This window comes from Amblyomma mixtum, chromosome 3 (genome assembly GCF_055824585.1).
Source record: "Amblyomma mixtum isolate Tamu chromosome 3, ASM5582458v1, whole genome shotgun sequence".
Classification (NCBI taxonomy): domain Eukaryota; kingdom Metazoa; phylum Arthropoda; class Arachnida; order Ixodida; family Ixodidae; genus Amblyomma; species Amblyomma mixtum.
The window spans coordinates 374,564,872-374,581,561 of record NC_143014.1 but is presented as its reverse complement, the minus strand read 5'-3'; the positions used below and the strand labels follow the sequence as shown (position 1 = coordinate 374,581,561).

At 50.5% G+C, this 16,690-nt stretch overlaps 1 protein-coding gene across 1 annotated transcript; it reads right to left on the bottom strand.

The window, feature by feature from the left end:
- Nucleotides 1–12,146: 12,146 nt before the first annotated feature.
- On the bottom strand, nucleotides 12,147–14,922 carry LOC149356809 (uncharacterized). Its single transcript, XM_089576437.1, has 3 exons — nucleotides 14,838–14,922; nucleotides 13,216–13,370; nucleotides 12,147–12,584 (listed from the first exon to the last, which is right to left on the bottom strand). The coding sequence occupies exons 1-3, from the start codon at nucleotides 14,920–14,922 to the stop codon at nucleotides 12,147–12,149; spliced, it is 678 nt and encodes a 225-aa protein (XP_089432563.1).
- Nucleotides 14,923–16,690: the final 1,768 nt, after the last annotated feature.

Below are 16,690 nucleotides of genomic sequence, written 5' to 3'. Positions count from 1 at the left end.
GCGTTAAGCGTTAATGGCACACTGCACACACGTAAACGATCTGCACATATGACATGAAAAAATAGGGCGCATACAGTACAGTGCACGTGTGGTTGTAGGCATGCAGACAACCACATTGATACACACAGACGCGCGGAGTTCACTGCAGTTCCCCTTACTGACACAGTACATGTTGCTGAATTTGTCCTTCTGTGAACTTCTTCTTTCTGTCTTGCCCCCCGGCGCAATCATTGCTGTCTGCTTCCCAGCTGTCGTTCGGCAACCTAGACCGCTCGTCGGCGCTACCGTGACCGTTCCCTTCCCGGTGTTTTATCAAATATTATACCTCCGCAGGGCAAATGCCCAGGGCGTCAGCTTCGCTGCCTGAGGTGTGGTCAGGGTAAGAAAGGAGAGGAGATTGTGGTCAGACACCACCATAACCTGCGCGCCGAACAGCCAGAGGTCGAAATTCTCCAGCCACCAGATCACTGCAAATGCCGCTCTTTCTATGGTTGACCATGGAGGCATCGTTGGAGACAATTAGTGACTCGGGAACGCGATCGGTCACTCGGAGCCGTCCGCAGCACACTGGGAGAGACAGGCTTCCACTGCAACCTCAGAAGCTCCGTGTACAGTCAAAACCAGCTTGCCAGTATCAGGCGTGCCGAGAGCTGTGGCTTCACAGAGTACGCTTTGAGTCGCTGAAACGCACTTTCAGCTGCTGTGAGACATGAGATTTTTCTTAAGGATCCTCTTCCCCGTCAACGGATCCCGTTAGAGATCCGGTTATGGACTCTCTTCCTGTCAGCGGCACTGCCACATCGCATAGCTAGGCACCTGGCTCTGGTAGTAACCGCACAGTCCGAGCACTCTGCTAAGGAGCTCTTTGCTTTTCGTGCGTTCAGTCCCCTAATTGCTTTCAATTTTTCGGGATCGGGTATGTGATTTCCCGAGCCCACTACGTGTCCCAAGTCACGGATGGACCCTCTTGCCACTTGGCAATTCTCCAGGTAACTTTTAGGTTCACTCTCTCTAAAGCTGCGAAGACGGCGTGCATGTGTCGTATGTGATCAGGCAGCATCTCGCTCAACACCGTGATGTCGTCTAAGTAAGCTAACGCGCAGGCAGAATGCGGGACTAAAAACTCGTTCATGGCTCTCTGGAACGTCTGGGTTGCGTTTTTCAGTCCAAACGGCATTATCATCCGCGCTAGTAAGTAGCCCGCGGAGGCAGACAAAAGCAGGGAGTAGCTGCGCCGACTGTGCTAGTGGGACCTGCCAATAACCTCTTCTAAGGTCGAGGTGCGTAATATACTGAGCCCTTCCTATGCTCAGGATGAGCTCCTGCTGCAATGCCATCGGGTAGGTATCCGCACCGTCCCCGCTTGAGCCTCCTAAAGTCTGCACACATTCTCATCGATCCGTCCTTTACGGGGCACAGGCCACGGGACGGGCGTGGGGGCTTTCGCAAGGAAAAATCAGACCCATCTCAAGCTTCTCGCCTGCTTATTTGCCCACATCGCCTTTTAGTAGGCTTGCGGATATATCATAAGGGTAACCTGACTTCGGTGTGGAGCCATGTTCTAGAAGGATCTTGTGTTCTGCTATTATAGCCACCTCTGGCTTGTCAAATAGGCCTCGATGTTATGCGAACACTTCGCGAATGAGTTCGCCCTCTTCCACCTTCAGGTGAGCCGTCATGTCCTAGGGAAAGATAGATACCGTAGCCCGCGTCGGCACCAGTCTAGTTACGTACTCTACTTCGCCAAACGCCCTCTCCTCAACAAAGATGACTCCAGCTCTCATTACGCGCTTGTGATACGACTGCAATTCGCTGGCGTGCACCTGTTTCTGACCTCCTCCTGGCATCTGCACGAAGTAAGAGTGCTCGCAGTGACTTTCCGTCAATACTTCCCGGCCCCTTCCACTGCGGAAACATTTCACCAGGACGTTGCTCGTCAAACACCAACACACTGTCTCCTATCTGAAAGGGTTTTCCCTTCTCCCGCCTGTTGTACTTGGTCGCGTACGCATACTGCTGCTTTGAGCTCACCAATTCTGTCTCCTCCGCTGCATGCTCTAAGCGCGCCTTCAGCTCCCGCATACACTGTGATGGGGACAGCCCCAGCACTGCTGGTACACTTATCTGTCTCGCCCAGCTGCGCTACAAAACGGACAATGGGCTGATTGGCTTTCGGCCGCACAGCAGCTGGAATGGAGCGATGCCAGTGTCGTGTGGCACCTCGCGGTATGTCCATAACAGGGAGGGCACAAATTTATCCCATTCCACTTTTCTCGTGGATAATATCGCAAGGCATGTTCTTATATGTCCGTCTCCACCACTCGACCACGCCGTTACTCTCGAGTTGCCAGGGTGTGGAAACCTTGGTGAGGAGCCTAGCTTCTTCAAAAACTCTTGCATGAGTTCGGCCAAAAATTTCCTTCCGCAGTCAGAGGCGACCACTTCAGGAATTCCTGTCCGACGGGACAGCGTCAAGGGAGCGTCACAGGTGGCTTTCGCACTGAGGGAGCGGAAGCACACCACCACAGGCCATCGTGTGCACAAACCAATGATGCACAATGCATACCTGTGACCCTTCCCGAGGATGCGTCCAAAGAACCTATAACGGAGACGTTGACCTGTTCGAACGTGTATAGCGGCATCGTTAACAGCTCTATCAGCACTATGCCCGTCTGGTGGCGACCGGCCCCAGTCTGGCATCCATGGCAGCTGTTATAGTATGCCCTTACACCCCCTTCAATTCCTGACCAATAAAAACTGTACTTAATTCCCACCTCGGTTTTCCTGAACCCAAAGTGACCTCCTCAGTAAGATTCATAGGCTAACTGAAGTACTTCCTGACGTCGGTATTTAGGGAGCACCAACTGTATTACTGGTGGCTCAAGTAAGTTTTTCTTGTGGTAGAGCAGACTGTCCACCTCCGTTGTGCCTGCTTTTCCAGCCACGGCATTTTTCCACGATTCTTGAAAAGTCACGTCATTCTCTGCTCCGTCTTGAAAACTGTCACGGCACTGCTTTCCACGGCTACATTGCGAGTTCTGACCTCAGTGACTTGTGCAGAGCTCTCGCTCTGTTAGCTGGTTACCGTGTGCACTTCAGCGTGGGGAGTTACGCCCTATTCGGCTGATTCCTTTTCCGGCCGCCTGCATAACGCTTGCTTTTTCAGTTCGGCCCCCACGGGGTCTCAAACCTGACCGTCATACGCCTCTATTAGGCCTTTCATATCACACTCATCCCTCAGGGACTCCCGGGCTTCGTTTGAGAGCAAGCAGTTTGTTCTCAACACGAGCTTGTCGGTGAGAGCGCATACCACTGGCACCGCTTCTCTAATGTCGGAGCAAGTGCCTGCATCGCGGTTTAATGTTAGGGCTACAACTGCGAGTTTAGCCCGTACCTTTTCACTAAAGGCTGACGCCAGTTCGATAGACCCGCGTGGCTCCTATGCTCTCCCGCCCGAAGGTGATTTCCGCTCCCCTGTCTAGAATTGCGTTAATTTGCCTTTTCTCACCAGCCAGAGTTATCGGTCTTACTTCGCTTTGTGCGGCCACCCTTTCCTGTGTCTCCACCCGTGCAGAGAGGTTTCCCCTTTAGTTTGACGCCATTGTGGGTGTTCGCCCTGAGTTAAGTTTGCGTTCAGCCCTCCTGTGACCCACTGATCCACAAGAAACGCACCCTTTGTATTTCTGCTTCGCGTCCGGCCTCTGTGTTCCAGCCGCCTCCCGTCTGGGTTGGCGCGTGCCTCTCCCCCCGTCTCGCGCATTCGAGTTCTGCCCCTTTCTCTGCTCGTGCTTTTTCACTGCGCTATTTTTTTCTGCGCTTTCCCGAACATCTGGAGCAATGTCACCAACCATGGCGCTTTCTACCATCCATCGCCCTCCTGCAAAGTTACGTATCGAACGGTGTCCTTAGATAAGGTGTTCTTTAGTTGGTCTGCTGCTAGCGACTCAAAAATCCACTAAAAAGTTTTGACCTCCTTTCGTCCGCATATAAATTGATATAACTCTGTAGGCGACTCGCAAACGCCCTCCAGCCGTCATTGGGAAGTTTGTTTCGACGTTAGGAACCTACTGCGATATCCCTCTGCCAAGAGTTTAAGCTCTTCTGGCAGAACTTTCTGCAGGAATTCGTACTCCTTATGCTGCGAAGGTGTAGAGCGTGTCGACAGGAACCACATCTTATCCGCTATTAGCGGGAACACAATTTGGCCCTACTTTTCCTTCTGGCCCGCGTCGGCCTCCAGCGTGTGTTCGATTGACTCGAACCATAGAGGCACTGCTGCCTCTGCTGGGAGCTTCGGTAGCGCTCCCGATGACCATTTCGAGCACCGACAGAACTCCGCTCGTGTGATGCTTCTCTCCAACGCCATGGAGTTCTGCTGCAGCCTGCCTTCTTTGTTTCTTGGTGAGAAGTTTGCAAGTTCTAGCTAGATCTCGAACGCTCGACGGTGCTCCTCAGCGACTCTAACCTCGGCTCTTTTCACTTCCAAACCTATCCGGCTAACCTGCGTCCTAGGCACGGACGAACTGTCCCCCGAAACAACCGTTGCCTCTCCCTCGCTCATAGTGCTCGCTTTCCGCCTGTCCAGGTTTAATTGTCCGGACCGGGTGTTCATGCACTCCCAGGCACCATACCCAGTCGGCAGTGCCCACGCCAAGGTAAAAAGACAAAGAGTACTCACCCTCTGATGAAATGCAGCTCGCTGGCGTCCGACTTTCGTCGCTGTTGCAGTCTGTTCTGTCGTTGCCCGCTTCCTCGCCAAGCAGCTTCTCCCAACAGGCTGCAGCCTTGCGTTGCTGGTCCACCCTGGGAGTATTTGCTGCTGGTTCTTGTCGTCTGCTCCTGGTCCTCCTCAGGCGCCGATGCTTGGTTTGATGCCGGAACGTCGCCTCTCCCAGCTTTGTTGTCTCCTGATAACGAAAGGATTTTTCCAGACTGCGCCCGTTATGCTTCGGGGTTCGTTCTTCGGGCTCAAACAAAGGTGACCCACAGTCTGAGACGGTAGAAGAGACGAGATCAGGCAACACTTGACTTGAGGGAAGGTAAGCTGGTGCTTTGTACATGACTTTACATATTTACAACAGACTGAGCAGCGAGCACAACATGAAACTGGCTAAGGGAAATTGTTCCTTCCTCAGCATCGCCTAAGATACAAGAGATCTAAATATAGTTCATGACAATTTTTCAGGTTCCGGGACCAGGTTTGAAAGACCTAGGTGCCTTGTCCATATTTTGCATCACCAATAGCGCTCGTTGTGTTCGTCTCTCGTTTCTTGTGTCCTCGTCTTTTGCTGCGCTACAGTGTCTTTGAAGTATGTACCAACAAGCCCAAAAAGCCACGCTACTCCCTAAAGAAATACAAAGGAAAACACATGACAATTCATCAAAAACATTCCCACATGTCACCGGCTTCCTGAAAACTCATGACCCTGGCGCCCCCCCCCCCCCCTCATCTCTCATAAGAGCAATTATCGGCCATCTGCGAGCCGCTACCGTCGCAAATGGGAAAAAAAATGGAAGCGCCGAACCGCGTTTCAATGCCACTCGTCCTCGCAACGACTATTGACGGACGTCTCCCGAATTCCGCGAAGCGGCACAAACTCTGCTGCTTCTGCCCTTGAACTTGCGGGAACAGCCTTTTTGTCCGGCTGCGTTCCACTCTGCCAGCCCGTTTCCCGAGAGCTGTTGACATAGAATGTCACAATGTCGAGGAGCCTACTAGTCGTGTCCTTGTTGACCGTACATCACACTTAAAGCGCTGCGGACCACCCTCTGGTCGAAAATACTCTCTTCCTCTCTGGTAGCGAACCTCCTCTCCTTCCGAACCCTCCTCGAGATTTTTCTCTCGCGCGCCTCGTCGAATAGGCACCGCAAGTCATAATCACCCTTCCTTCTCCGTTGTTAGCCGGAGGCGTGGGGTCTGGTGGAGTGCGTAACATGTCTACGTCATGACCCCACCTTGAATAGAATTCTTGGTTTTTGCTTGCTACCCGGTCAATTTGAGGGGTGGGGGGAGACCGGCGGGTCTTCCGAATCCCGCTCTATTTTTCTCTTTGGATCTCCTCGCGGGGTTTCGTCGCGTTATTTTTTTCTCTGTCCTTCCTTTCCCCAGTTGCTTGGGTCGTGGACGTAGTCGTCCGGAGCGAAGTGGCTTCCGGAAACCACCACATTCTTTACCGTTGTGTCAGAAAAGCCGATGCGTTGGAGCCAGACACGACAGCTCATGATCTCCTGGAAATCTGTGCCGGATAGTGGCTCGACTCAAGTCGCTGCGTGCGCATCCAACGACAAAACAGCGTCGTTGCATTTTCTCCGCACACTGAACGATCGAGAGGCGCGATCGGCTCGACCACCTAAACTTGTTAGCGAGCGCATCCTTTCATACATCTGTTTGTAAACCCCAGTTAGCGAGCCACCTTTTCATTTTTTTAGGCCTCCCCATCGTTTCACGACCGGAGGGGAGGAAGTCGGTTTTGTTCGAAACACGTGGCGAAGCGCGGACCCGACAGCCACCCGTTTGCTTTTCTCAGTGTGTTTGTGTTCTCTGTGTTTGTGTCTTTTCTCCGCTCCTAATCTCATGTCGTTCATTGGAGTCAAGGCGTAGGCAAGATGATTGAAGGATAAGCGGTGTGTGTGCGGAGCGGTCACGTGGGCGAGCGAGGGAAAGGCTGTACTGCACAAGTAACTAAAACCTTGTTTTGGGGGCTTTCATGGAAAAAAAAAACTGAGAAGGGAGCGTGCACGCAGAGGGCTATCTCGTGACATGATCACGGCGGTGGGCCAACCGACTCACTCAGTTTTACTATTTTTTTACTTTTTATGAGTAGGGTTCAAGGCTGTTGCCGTACGCTTCCTCCGCAGTTTTTTTTTTGTTCCTTCGTGCGGGTTTGTAGGCATGTGCCAAAACGGAAGGCGCTGCGGAAAGGGTTGCGCAGACGACGTGACGCCAAGGCTACGCCCAACTTTCTCCCGTCAGTCAAAACGATGCACCAATGTAATACCTTTAACCAAAGCAACCCGCATGACGTCAAAGGGGTTGAGAGTAGTGGGCAGGAACATTTTTGTGGAAGGAAAGAACGAGCGGGCTTTGATTTCAATTTTTGCAGCTTTTCGGGGCTCGTATGGCTCTAGTATTTTGCAGAGGTTATCTTTGATGCCTCATCTATGCAGTGGGCATGTTTTTAAAAATGTCCGGACCCTGTGCAGGTACCCTTTAAAGGGACAGTGAGGAGAGCTCTATTAATATTTTTAGAGCAAATCCAGTAGTTCGGCATTTCATGGCTTTGTTGCCACTTAACCGGCAGTGAAAGGTCCATTTATTTTTAAGAAATTTGGATTCAAAGTTGAAAAAGTTTTTCCCGCCGCTGATTCAAACTTGGGACTCTCTTATCATGACACAGGGCTAAGTGACGTGAAACATGACGTGGACATGACGTAACGCAGACTCCATGATTTCTGGCGGCTAGCGGTGCGGCCTAGCAGCAGCCGAAATGAAAGCTACCGCCGGCCGCACGTTGAAGGCATCTATCGGCCATTGCGGCCGTCGCTTCCGGCGCTTCGTTTACGTTTGCACCGGCGTTTTGCTAGCGTTACGATGGATCCCGTTCTCGAAGTCGCCAACGAAGTTCTCGCAAATCGACACCTTTAGCATACCGTGTACCTTGTTACCGTTAGCAGAGTACCGGGAGCCCGCCTACCGCCGGTGAGCAGGCGCTGATTGGTCCCGATGCTCCAGTAGCGCGCGTAGCTGCCGGGTACGTGGCTCCATCTGGCGATGTCAAGGAGATCTGCGCATGCATTGGCTGCGCGCGGACTCCCGGAACTCCGGTACCGGTAACAGGAACACGGTACACGGTATGCTAAAAGTGTCTAATAAGTTTCGCCTGAACTTCAGCGACCTCAGCCCCAAAGAGCGTCAAGTAGTTGGAAGTTGACTGGAACAACCGGGAACCTTTCGCTGAGCGAGTGTACGAAGACTCAAGGCGCTCTTTACACTGCAAACTGCCTTGTACGATCACCGAAAATCGTGCCATCATAGTTTTTCATCGACCGTGGCGATCATCTGACCAACCTTAGCAGGCTCGTTCAAAAATTAACTAGCGTTTCTAGCGGCACTTGGAGTTCCTCTGCTGTTCCGCGCTTGTCAATGGAGGCCCGTCAGAACCTCGCGGGCGTGCAGAGCGCATAGACGCGAAGCGCCATGATATACCGAAAATTATCTGGCCGCCTGTAGCGCCGCTAAGTATTAATTTTCTTCGCTTACAACATTCCGGTTGTCGTTTGTCGGTCTTCCTTGAGTGATAAAAGCGCACTGTTGGTTTCAAAAGAAAACTTACTTCAGTACTCAACCGCGCAACCTTCGTTTGTCAGCCTTAGTGATTCGTGGCTTCTCGTCTCCCGGTGTTGCTAGAACCATTGGTTCCAGCAACACTGTCTTGTCATATGACGTCATCACGCCTGTACTTGCGAGTTTGGCCTGTGGTGGCGATACCTGTATTTTGGTTCTTGCTTTTTTCTACGTTGCAAGGGCTTTGTGGTCAGTATGAGTGGCGTTTTTGTAATCAGGAGCGGGTAAATTATCGATACAAGCCAACTTCAATTTCTCCTGAGATCTCTGCTATGTCAGGACGTGGGGGCGGTTATCGTATGGTAGCTTCGACGGTGCGACGGCGCCAACTATCTTGGCGCGTCTGGAGCGAAGCAACTCCCCGTAGAACAATTAGCAAGCCGTTAGCAACCGTTAGCAACTGCGGGAACAAATGCGGCTGCGCGTCTCGTGCGCAGACGCATTGTTCCCGTAGACGGGACCTCATTTACGCTAACTCTGCCGTGGTCATGGAAGGGTCAGTATGAGTCTGCCTCGCCTTGTGCACTTCTCGCCGACTCAAACGAAGGGGCTAAAAAGGACTTCGCCGCGTCATGCTGCCGGGACTGCGACAAAAGGACGGATGATCGTGATAACGCTGCGGGCATCACCGATCTTAACAATGCCTGTTCCGCAAGTTCAGTACGCAAAAATGTTGGTCAATTTTTTGATCCTTGAGCACGCGCAATGAAAAAGATAAATGTATCAGCGACTCTTCTGTTGTACTAGGGGAAAGAAAGAAATAGTTTACCTGAAGGCAATCTAGCAGTCGCGTAAAATGAAGGAAAATACGCAGATGTGAAAGAATAAACATAGTTATCGGAGGCGCAAACCTTTGTTTGTTTTTGCTCTTTGATTAGTATCCTGTCCCCGACAAGTATTCGTGCGCTAAGGGTGACCAAAGCCACGTATTGTGTATAGAGGCCTACTTTTTGTAGAAGAAAATCTAGCGTACGCGTTGTGTAGTCCCTCTGCTAATGTGTTTTATGTGCGCTGGAAAGATGAGCGCACCCTTCCAATTTTTTAACGGTATCACGCCAGGATCGACCGTTCGCTTGATCAGCGCCCTATGACGGAACGAATCGGCAAACTCGCCGAGAGTTGCCGCATGCGCACGAAGACCCGGTCAGGGTGGCCGTCGTCTGTTGGGCTGTTCATAGAGCTGCTCGCTGCCCCCGACCCTTTCCTTCGCTTGCCGCACTACCTGTCATTATTTGAAGCGAAAAGCTTCACTCACCGCACCACAGCCGCGTTTCGCGTGAGCCGTCGGAGCCAAGATTTGCCACAGCTGCGCATGCGCGAAACCGAGTGACGTCACACGCGGCACAAATAAAAAATAAATAAAAGACGAACAGTGCGCCAGGAAACTCTGATATCTCGGTAGACACCCGAACCGCGCCGTAAGGGAAGGAAAATGAAAAGAGAATTGGTTTTAAGGAAAGGCACCGACGCCTTTCTCGCTGATATCTCCGTGGATACCCGAACCACGCCGTAAGGGCGTTAAAGAAAATGAAATGAAAAGTGGTTTCTAGAAAAGGAAATACCAGTTTCTAGAAAAGGAAATGCCTGTCTCTCATATCTGGGTGCACACCCGAAAGGAATGGACGCCGCAGTACATGTCTCTAAAGCAACCTTTTAAGGCAGCACCGTGTTCACTACACGCGCGTCTCCTCCTCCGCCTCCGTTCAGGTAGTGTGTGGACGGCCGAACGCCGCCATCATTATGGTGGTGCTCCCAGTGCATTGTGCGCCAACTGCGACAGCCATGAAGTCCAACCAAGCACAACTACAGCTTTTCGCTTGTATATCCAGGCTTAACTGAAGCTAAGCCACTGCCTAATTTTTTTATCTCCCGCTTATTAAAATCGTAGGCCACAGCCATATCCGCATACAATCGCAAACAAAGCAAGAGCAAGCGAAAGATTAATTGCAAGGTTCGTTCGAGAAACGCTGAGTAAAGCTGTTTGCAGCTTGGTGGCCCGTGGTTTCTCCTGAATAACGGCGGCGCGTATGCCAGCAGTATAACGGCCGAACGAAAGGGTTGGGGTTACGCGCAGCTCCTGGGATAGCCTAGCAGACGACGGCCACCCTGACCTGGTCTTCGTGCGCATGCGGCAACTCTCGGCGAGTTTGCCGATTCGTTCCGTCATAGGGCGCTGATCAAGCGAACGGTGGATGCTCGCATGTTACCGTTAAAGAATTGGAAGGCTGTACATATATAACCTATGTATTCGGCAGAAAGAACTCGTTGTACCGTGGACAGCGCGCAGAGCTTTGAACCTACGAAATAGCGGGTCATTCCCACCATGAGAACTCAAACTTCTTTCTTCCTTAAGCTGTTGCTCTTTTCCGATGAATGCTGCTCGCCTGCGTTGCTCGTTTCGGGTGTACATTCGCACACTAAGGGATCATTTGTCAAGATCTAGCGGTCAATCCCATGTCTGTTCCAGCCTTGGGCTGGAACAGCCTTCAACACGACGTTGTCCCCATCATTTACTTTGCATATCTATAAACAGCATAGCGGCTATATTTAGCCGAGATGATAGGTGTACTTGATTTTGTTGTGTTACTCATTCCTTATGCGTAATACCCTGAGTAATGGAGGCCTTTAAGGTATTAAAGTCGAGGGCCCTTATAAAAATGGTCTATAGACTCTCTATAGACTTTTTTTAGACTCTATATCCATCCTATAGACTTTTGCTTTTGTCTATAGACGGTCTATAGAAAGTCTATAGACTAAAGTCTATAGCTGCTTCAATTTCCTTTCGCCTATAGACAGTCTATAGACCCTCTATAGACTAAGGTCTATCGCTGCCTCAAGTTCCTTTTGTCTGCGGACTGTGTATAGACTCTCTATAGACTAAAGACTATAGCTGCCTCATTTTTTAGTCTGTAGACGGTCTATAGACATTCTATAGATTAAAGTCTAAAGCTGGCTCATTTTGCTTTTGTCTATAGATGGTCTATAGACTCTCTATAGACTAAGGCCTATAGCTGTCTCAATTGCCTTTTGTCTATGGACGGTCTACAGACTGTCTATAGACTGAAGTCTGTAACTACCTCAATTTAGTTTCGTCTATAGACGGTCTATAGACTCGCTATAGACTAAGGTCATAGCTGCCTCAATTTTTTTGTTTATAGACGTTTTATACACTAAAGTCTATAGCTGCCTCAATTTGCTTTCGTCTATAGACGGTCTCCAGACACTCTACAGACTATGGTCTATAGCTGCTTCAATTTCCTTTCGTCTATAGACGGTCTATAGACTCTCTATAGACTACAGTCTACAACTACCTCAATTTCCTTTCGTCTATAGACTGTACACTATAGATAGTCTGCTGTCTATAGACCAGTCTATAGCAATCCTAATTTTATCTAACAATGTTTGATACACTGACTTTCCACTAAGTACAGAACAATGTCAATTTCTTTTTGCACTGCATGCTGAGGGGACCTGCATCTGGTGACCGCAACTATGTCGGGAGTCCTCCACTTCCTTCGCTATTACGGAAATTAAAAAAGTATTGCGTGAGGACATTACAACACCCTCCTGTATATTGTTTTAAGGAGCCTTGGCAAGCTCCTTTTCGTTATACCGTGACGTATATTGTCAATGTGCACGGGCCGGCATCGTGTGATGAACAGCGTTTATTCCCGATAAGATGGCATATATATATATATATACAGTGCGCTGACGTACTCAGTCATGCGCAGATTATGCTGCAGCGAGTGACGTCAGACTTGCTCGGCTCTGCTACATCTTCCCTTCTTCGAACAAACCGGGTTCAGCGTCGCTCCGGTAGAGGGTACCGACAAGGTTCACGTCGCAACCTTGTGCTTCGACGTAGATCAGGGCCGGGCTCTGTGCAAGGGTCTTTTTGAGGGGCGGAACTAGTTTCCTGTTGCGGACCCATCAGTCGTAGATGTTCTCGTGTGCGTCGAATTTTCCTGCCGTCTTCCATTTTGAGGATCGCCGAGCGAGGTTCGTTAGCTGGCCTGAGGACGACAGCTGGAGACCAGGTCCGGTTGATTGTGTCATACACGGTGACCTGCTGGCCTGGCGTCGCAGGTGGCAGGTACCTGCTGCCACGGTTGTAGTAAGTCTTTTGGCGTTGGCGTATCTCACGAAGCCGACTGTGGACCACGTTGCTGTGTATAGCTTGTGGCTCCAAATGGCTTGTAGGCACCGGGAGAGGAGTCCGTGTTTGGCGTCCCATCAGCCTCTGCACAGGGGACTGCAGCACCTCATCACGCGGTGTATTGCGCCATTCCAGCAAAGCCATCTGAAATGCAGGCGTTTTAAGGGAACATTTTTTTAGAAGCTTCTTGGCTTCCTGCACCGCTCTTTCCGTCATGCCGTTAGACCGCGGGTGGTAGGGGCTTGACGTCACTTGGGCGATACCTAGGCTGTTCAGAAAATCTTTAAACTCACGGCTGTTAAAGGGCGGTCCATTATCACTGCATAACTTCACAGGCAAGCCATGAACAGAGAAAATTTCAGAACACCAGGAGATCAGTGAGGTTGCTGTGGTGGTGCGAAGTTCCCGCAGTTCGAAAAAAAAACGAGTAAAAGTCGACGATGAGGGCAAATTCGCGATCTTCGTAAAAGAACAAGTCAATGCCAACTACTTGCCAGGGTAGGGTGGGAACGTCGTGACTTAAAAGGGGCATTTTGGCGTTTCGCGGCTGATTTTTGAGACACACCTTGCAGTCTTTGCAGAATTGATCAATGTCGCTTGCGATGTTCGGCCAGAACATTACGTTCCTAGCCCTTGCCTTCATTTTATCCGCTCCAGCGTGTGCCGCGTGAAGGAGGCGGATCATGTCGTTTCTTTTTCACTCCGGTATGATTACCTTGTTGCTGCGAAACACGAGGCCATCCTGCGCGTGTATCTCGTCGCGGTACCCCCAGTAGGTCCGAAGTTGCTCTGGGACTTCGAGCTTATGAAGAGGCCAATCTGTCTCTGCATATTCCCGCAGCTTTGTCAGGTTGGTGTCGTCACCGGTTCCTTGCGTCGGTTAGTTTGATTTGCCAGAATCCTGACGCTGCGTCTAGAGTTGTAAAGAACTATGCTCCCGTAAGCCTAGGCACAACATCTTCAAGGGTCGGCATGGGATAGTTAGCAAAGCTTTGTTTAGTGCTGTGGGGTCTAGGCAGATGCGCACTTTTTCTTTCTTAAGCACCGTGACCATATGACTGGACAATTCTGTTGGCTCGTTTACCTTGGATATGACTCTTTGTTCTTCCATGCGCTGGAGCTCCTCTTTGACTTTTTCTCGGAGGGCCACCGGAACTCTCCTCGCCGGCACGACAACTCCCACGGATCCGGGCTTTAGCTTCATCGCGTACTCAATGCCTTTTAACTGCCCCAGTCCACTGAAAACATCTTGAAACGATTGCGCTGCTGGGTGCAACGGGTCGGCGTGCACATTTTGCACGCGACAAATAAAACCGAGGTGATCAGCAACTGATCCACTGAGAGTCACGGGCACGTGTTGGTCGACCACGAAAAACGTCTCTTCGTGCACTTTGTCGTTTGCGCGCAAATGCAGCCTAATTTTTGTTTTGGCCAAAGTTTTATGGCCGAAGAACGCTGTTAACGTTACGCGACATTCTTGGTGCGGTTTGCTCGGCAGTTTGTCGACATCCTTGCTTGAAATTACACAGCAGTTAGCTCCTGTGTCCAGCTTGCACGTGTATGGGCGTCCTTCGATGTAAACTGTCGCGCTCCAATGGTCTGAGGCTAGGGCACCGACGGTCAAAGTTTGCAAAATGAAATCACTGTCATCGTCGTCTTGCAGTTGGCGCAGTTCTTTTTTCGAACCTCTGTCCTGACGGGGAGCCAGTGCTTTGCATGCTTGAGCGAAGTGATTACGCCCACCGCAATTCTTGCGCACCTTCCCTTGAGCCGGGCACATCACGCCGCGGTGAGTGAGATAACCACAACGACTACAAGGCCGTTTTCGCGGCCCGACCGCATGGACTACTGCGTCGCCTGCTGTTTCGGTGCCGTCACTGATTTCCTTAAACTGCTCCTTTCCTTGTTCGTGGGCTCGGCATATTGTAACTGTGTTCTCATACGACGGGTTTTAGGCAGTAAGCTTTTGCTGTAAGCCTTTGTCTTGAACTCCCAGGATAATCCGGCTACGGAGCAAGCGGTCTTCCATGTCTCCGAACTCGCAGTTTTTTGCTAGTAGCTTTAGGTCTGTCAGCCAGTCGTTAAAAGGTTCTCCTTGTTTTTGGTCTCTTGATCCGAAGCGGAACTCATGCAATGTCAGGTTCGTCGATGGTTTGTAGAATTCCTCAAACTTTTCAAGCAAAATGTCGACGTCGTTCTTGTCCTCTTCCCCGTCGAATTTGAAAGTGCTATAAGTTTTCCTGCCGTCTTCTCCAATCGTTACAAGTAACGTCGCTGCTTGCACTTCTTTAGGCTGTTTGCTTAACTGGGTGGCCGTGGAAAACAGCATGAACTCACTTTTCCATGTTTTCCAAGCAGTCCATGCGTCGCCCGGGGTATCCAGTGGCTTCGGGGCCGGGAGCAGCGTCGACGGGGCGGACATAGTGAATGGGCACCGCTGCCACCATGTGCACGGGCCGGCATCGGGTAATGAACAACGTTTATTCCCGATAAGATGGCATATATATATATATATATATATATATATATATATATATATATATACAGTGCGCTGACGTACTCAGTCATGCGCAGATTATGCTGCAGCGAGTGACGTCAGACTTGCTCGGCTCTGCTACAGTCAATACAATTAAATATTTAATGCTAACAAGTAAGTCGATGAAAGGCAGCCGTTCTTGAAGTAAGGGCGCCCGCAAACTGTACTACATCGAACGAATACGCTGTTCCTTAAAGGAATCGCTCGAAACAATACCATTGCATCTTTCGATCGTTACTGTCCAACGCGCGGAAATCAGAAACATTTCATCAACGGTTCTACATTTCTCTTTAAAACGTCCTGAATATAAAGGGGGAAAGACGGCTGTGAGAATTCAAGGAAGCGCCCATCCCTTAGAAACACCTTAGAATAGTCTCAAAGAGCCTGGCCCTCTGTGCAATTAACATCTCCCATTTATACCTTCGCAGTTTGTATTCACGTGAATAAGTGCTGCGACGCAACAATCACAAAGCCAGTATTTTTTCGTTCCTACCCTTGCACCTGTTGCTTCGGAGCTGATGACACGCTGATGTCGCGCATATCAGTTTTCTAAACACGAACACACGCAAAAAGGACGTTATGCTATGCAACGTTATAATTATTTTTTTTTGAGAATTGTACCACATACTATTTGGTGGGAGATGCGGCGCGTATACGGAGAAGCAGTTAGATTTTGGTTCTGTTTTCACGAAAACAATAAGATTTTTAGCGGGTAAGCGAAGAATTTAAGCTTATAAACCAATTGCCTTCTGTGGTCTTGGATATCAGATCAAGCTGCACACGGCAAGAGTGCGAGCGATAAAGATACGACCGTGAAATGGGTTTCTGTTTCACGTTTTACCCGTTTTACCGCGAGACGGCGGAAAATCATTCGGGCTGCAAACAACCCTGTGCGTGACTGCTTCGGGGGCATGGGGGAAGGAAAAAAAGAGGAGAGGCCCTTTCCGGACAGCACGCTGGGAGAAAAGTGTGGAGGAAATCACGTGGTTTTTTCTCGATTGGGAGGCCATCTTACTCCGGCAGCTTAGCAACGGCGTCGTAGTTGCTGTTTACAAACCGGGCGATAGCAGACGGCCGCGGTGTAGCATTTGAGGTGCGGCGTAGCCGTGCTTTCCTCAACTGCTCGAGTTTGTTTTTGATCGTGCTCACAGGCTGTCATTGGCGCCGTTCACTCATATCTCAGGTGGAATTCGCTGCAAAACTCTCGTTGTTGCGTGCATTGATTTCAACGTGCTCGGCGACCACGATCGCACGGGCATTTCGTCTACTGCGTCACTGCTCGGAGCTGTCGGGAGACCAGCGCTGCATTCGCGCTGTTCGTTCACCAGTGATTCAATACGGCGTGCGCTAGAGCGGTCGTCGGCGCATTGTGCGGACGTTTCGCGTCCTGTACGTGCAGTGTGTGTGTGCCATTCGCGCTCCCGTTTACATCGGCAGTGAAACCTCGTTGCTACCTATGCGTGTTCTTGCAACGCTCCAGCGATTGTCACTGACGTCAGTGTAACTGTCATTTTCGTTTTTCCACGATTGCGCTTGTTTGAGCGGCGGGGGCCATGACATGGGCGGAGAGCGATATTGTAAAGGAAGCAGCTGCGCTCGCTTTGCTCTTAGTATACCGAAACATGCACGTTTGAAGCGTGTAACGTATGAAGCG

Excerpts from the sequence above, each read along its gene's own strand:
- LOC149356809 (XM_089576437.1), bottom strand. The coding sequence starts at position 14,922 with ATGTCCGCCCCGTCGACGCTGCTCCCGGCCCCGAAGCCACTGGATACC. Across the intron at positions 13,371-14,837 it reads TGCTTGGAAAACATGGAAAA|GAACCGGTGACGACACCAAC; the intron begins GTGAGTTCATGC and ends AACCGACGCAAG. Across the intron at positions 12,585-13,215 it reads TCGTGTTTCGCAGCAACAAG|AGGCTGATGGGACGCCAAAC; the intron begins GTAATCATACCG and ends TCCCCTGTGCAG.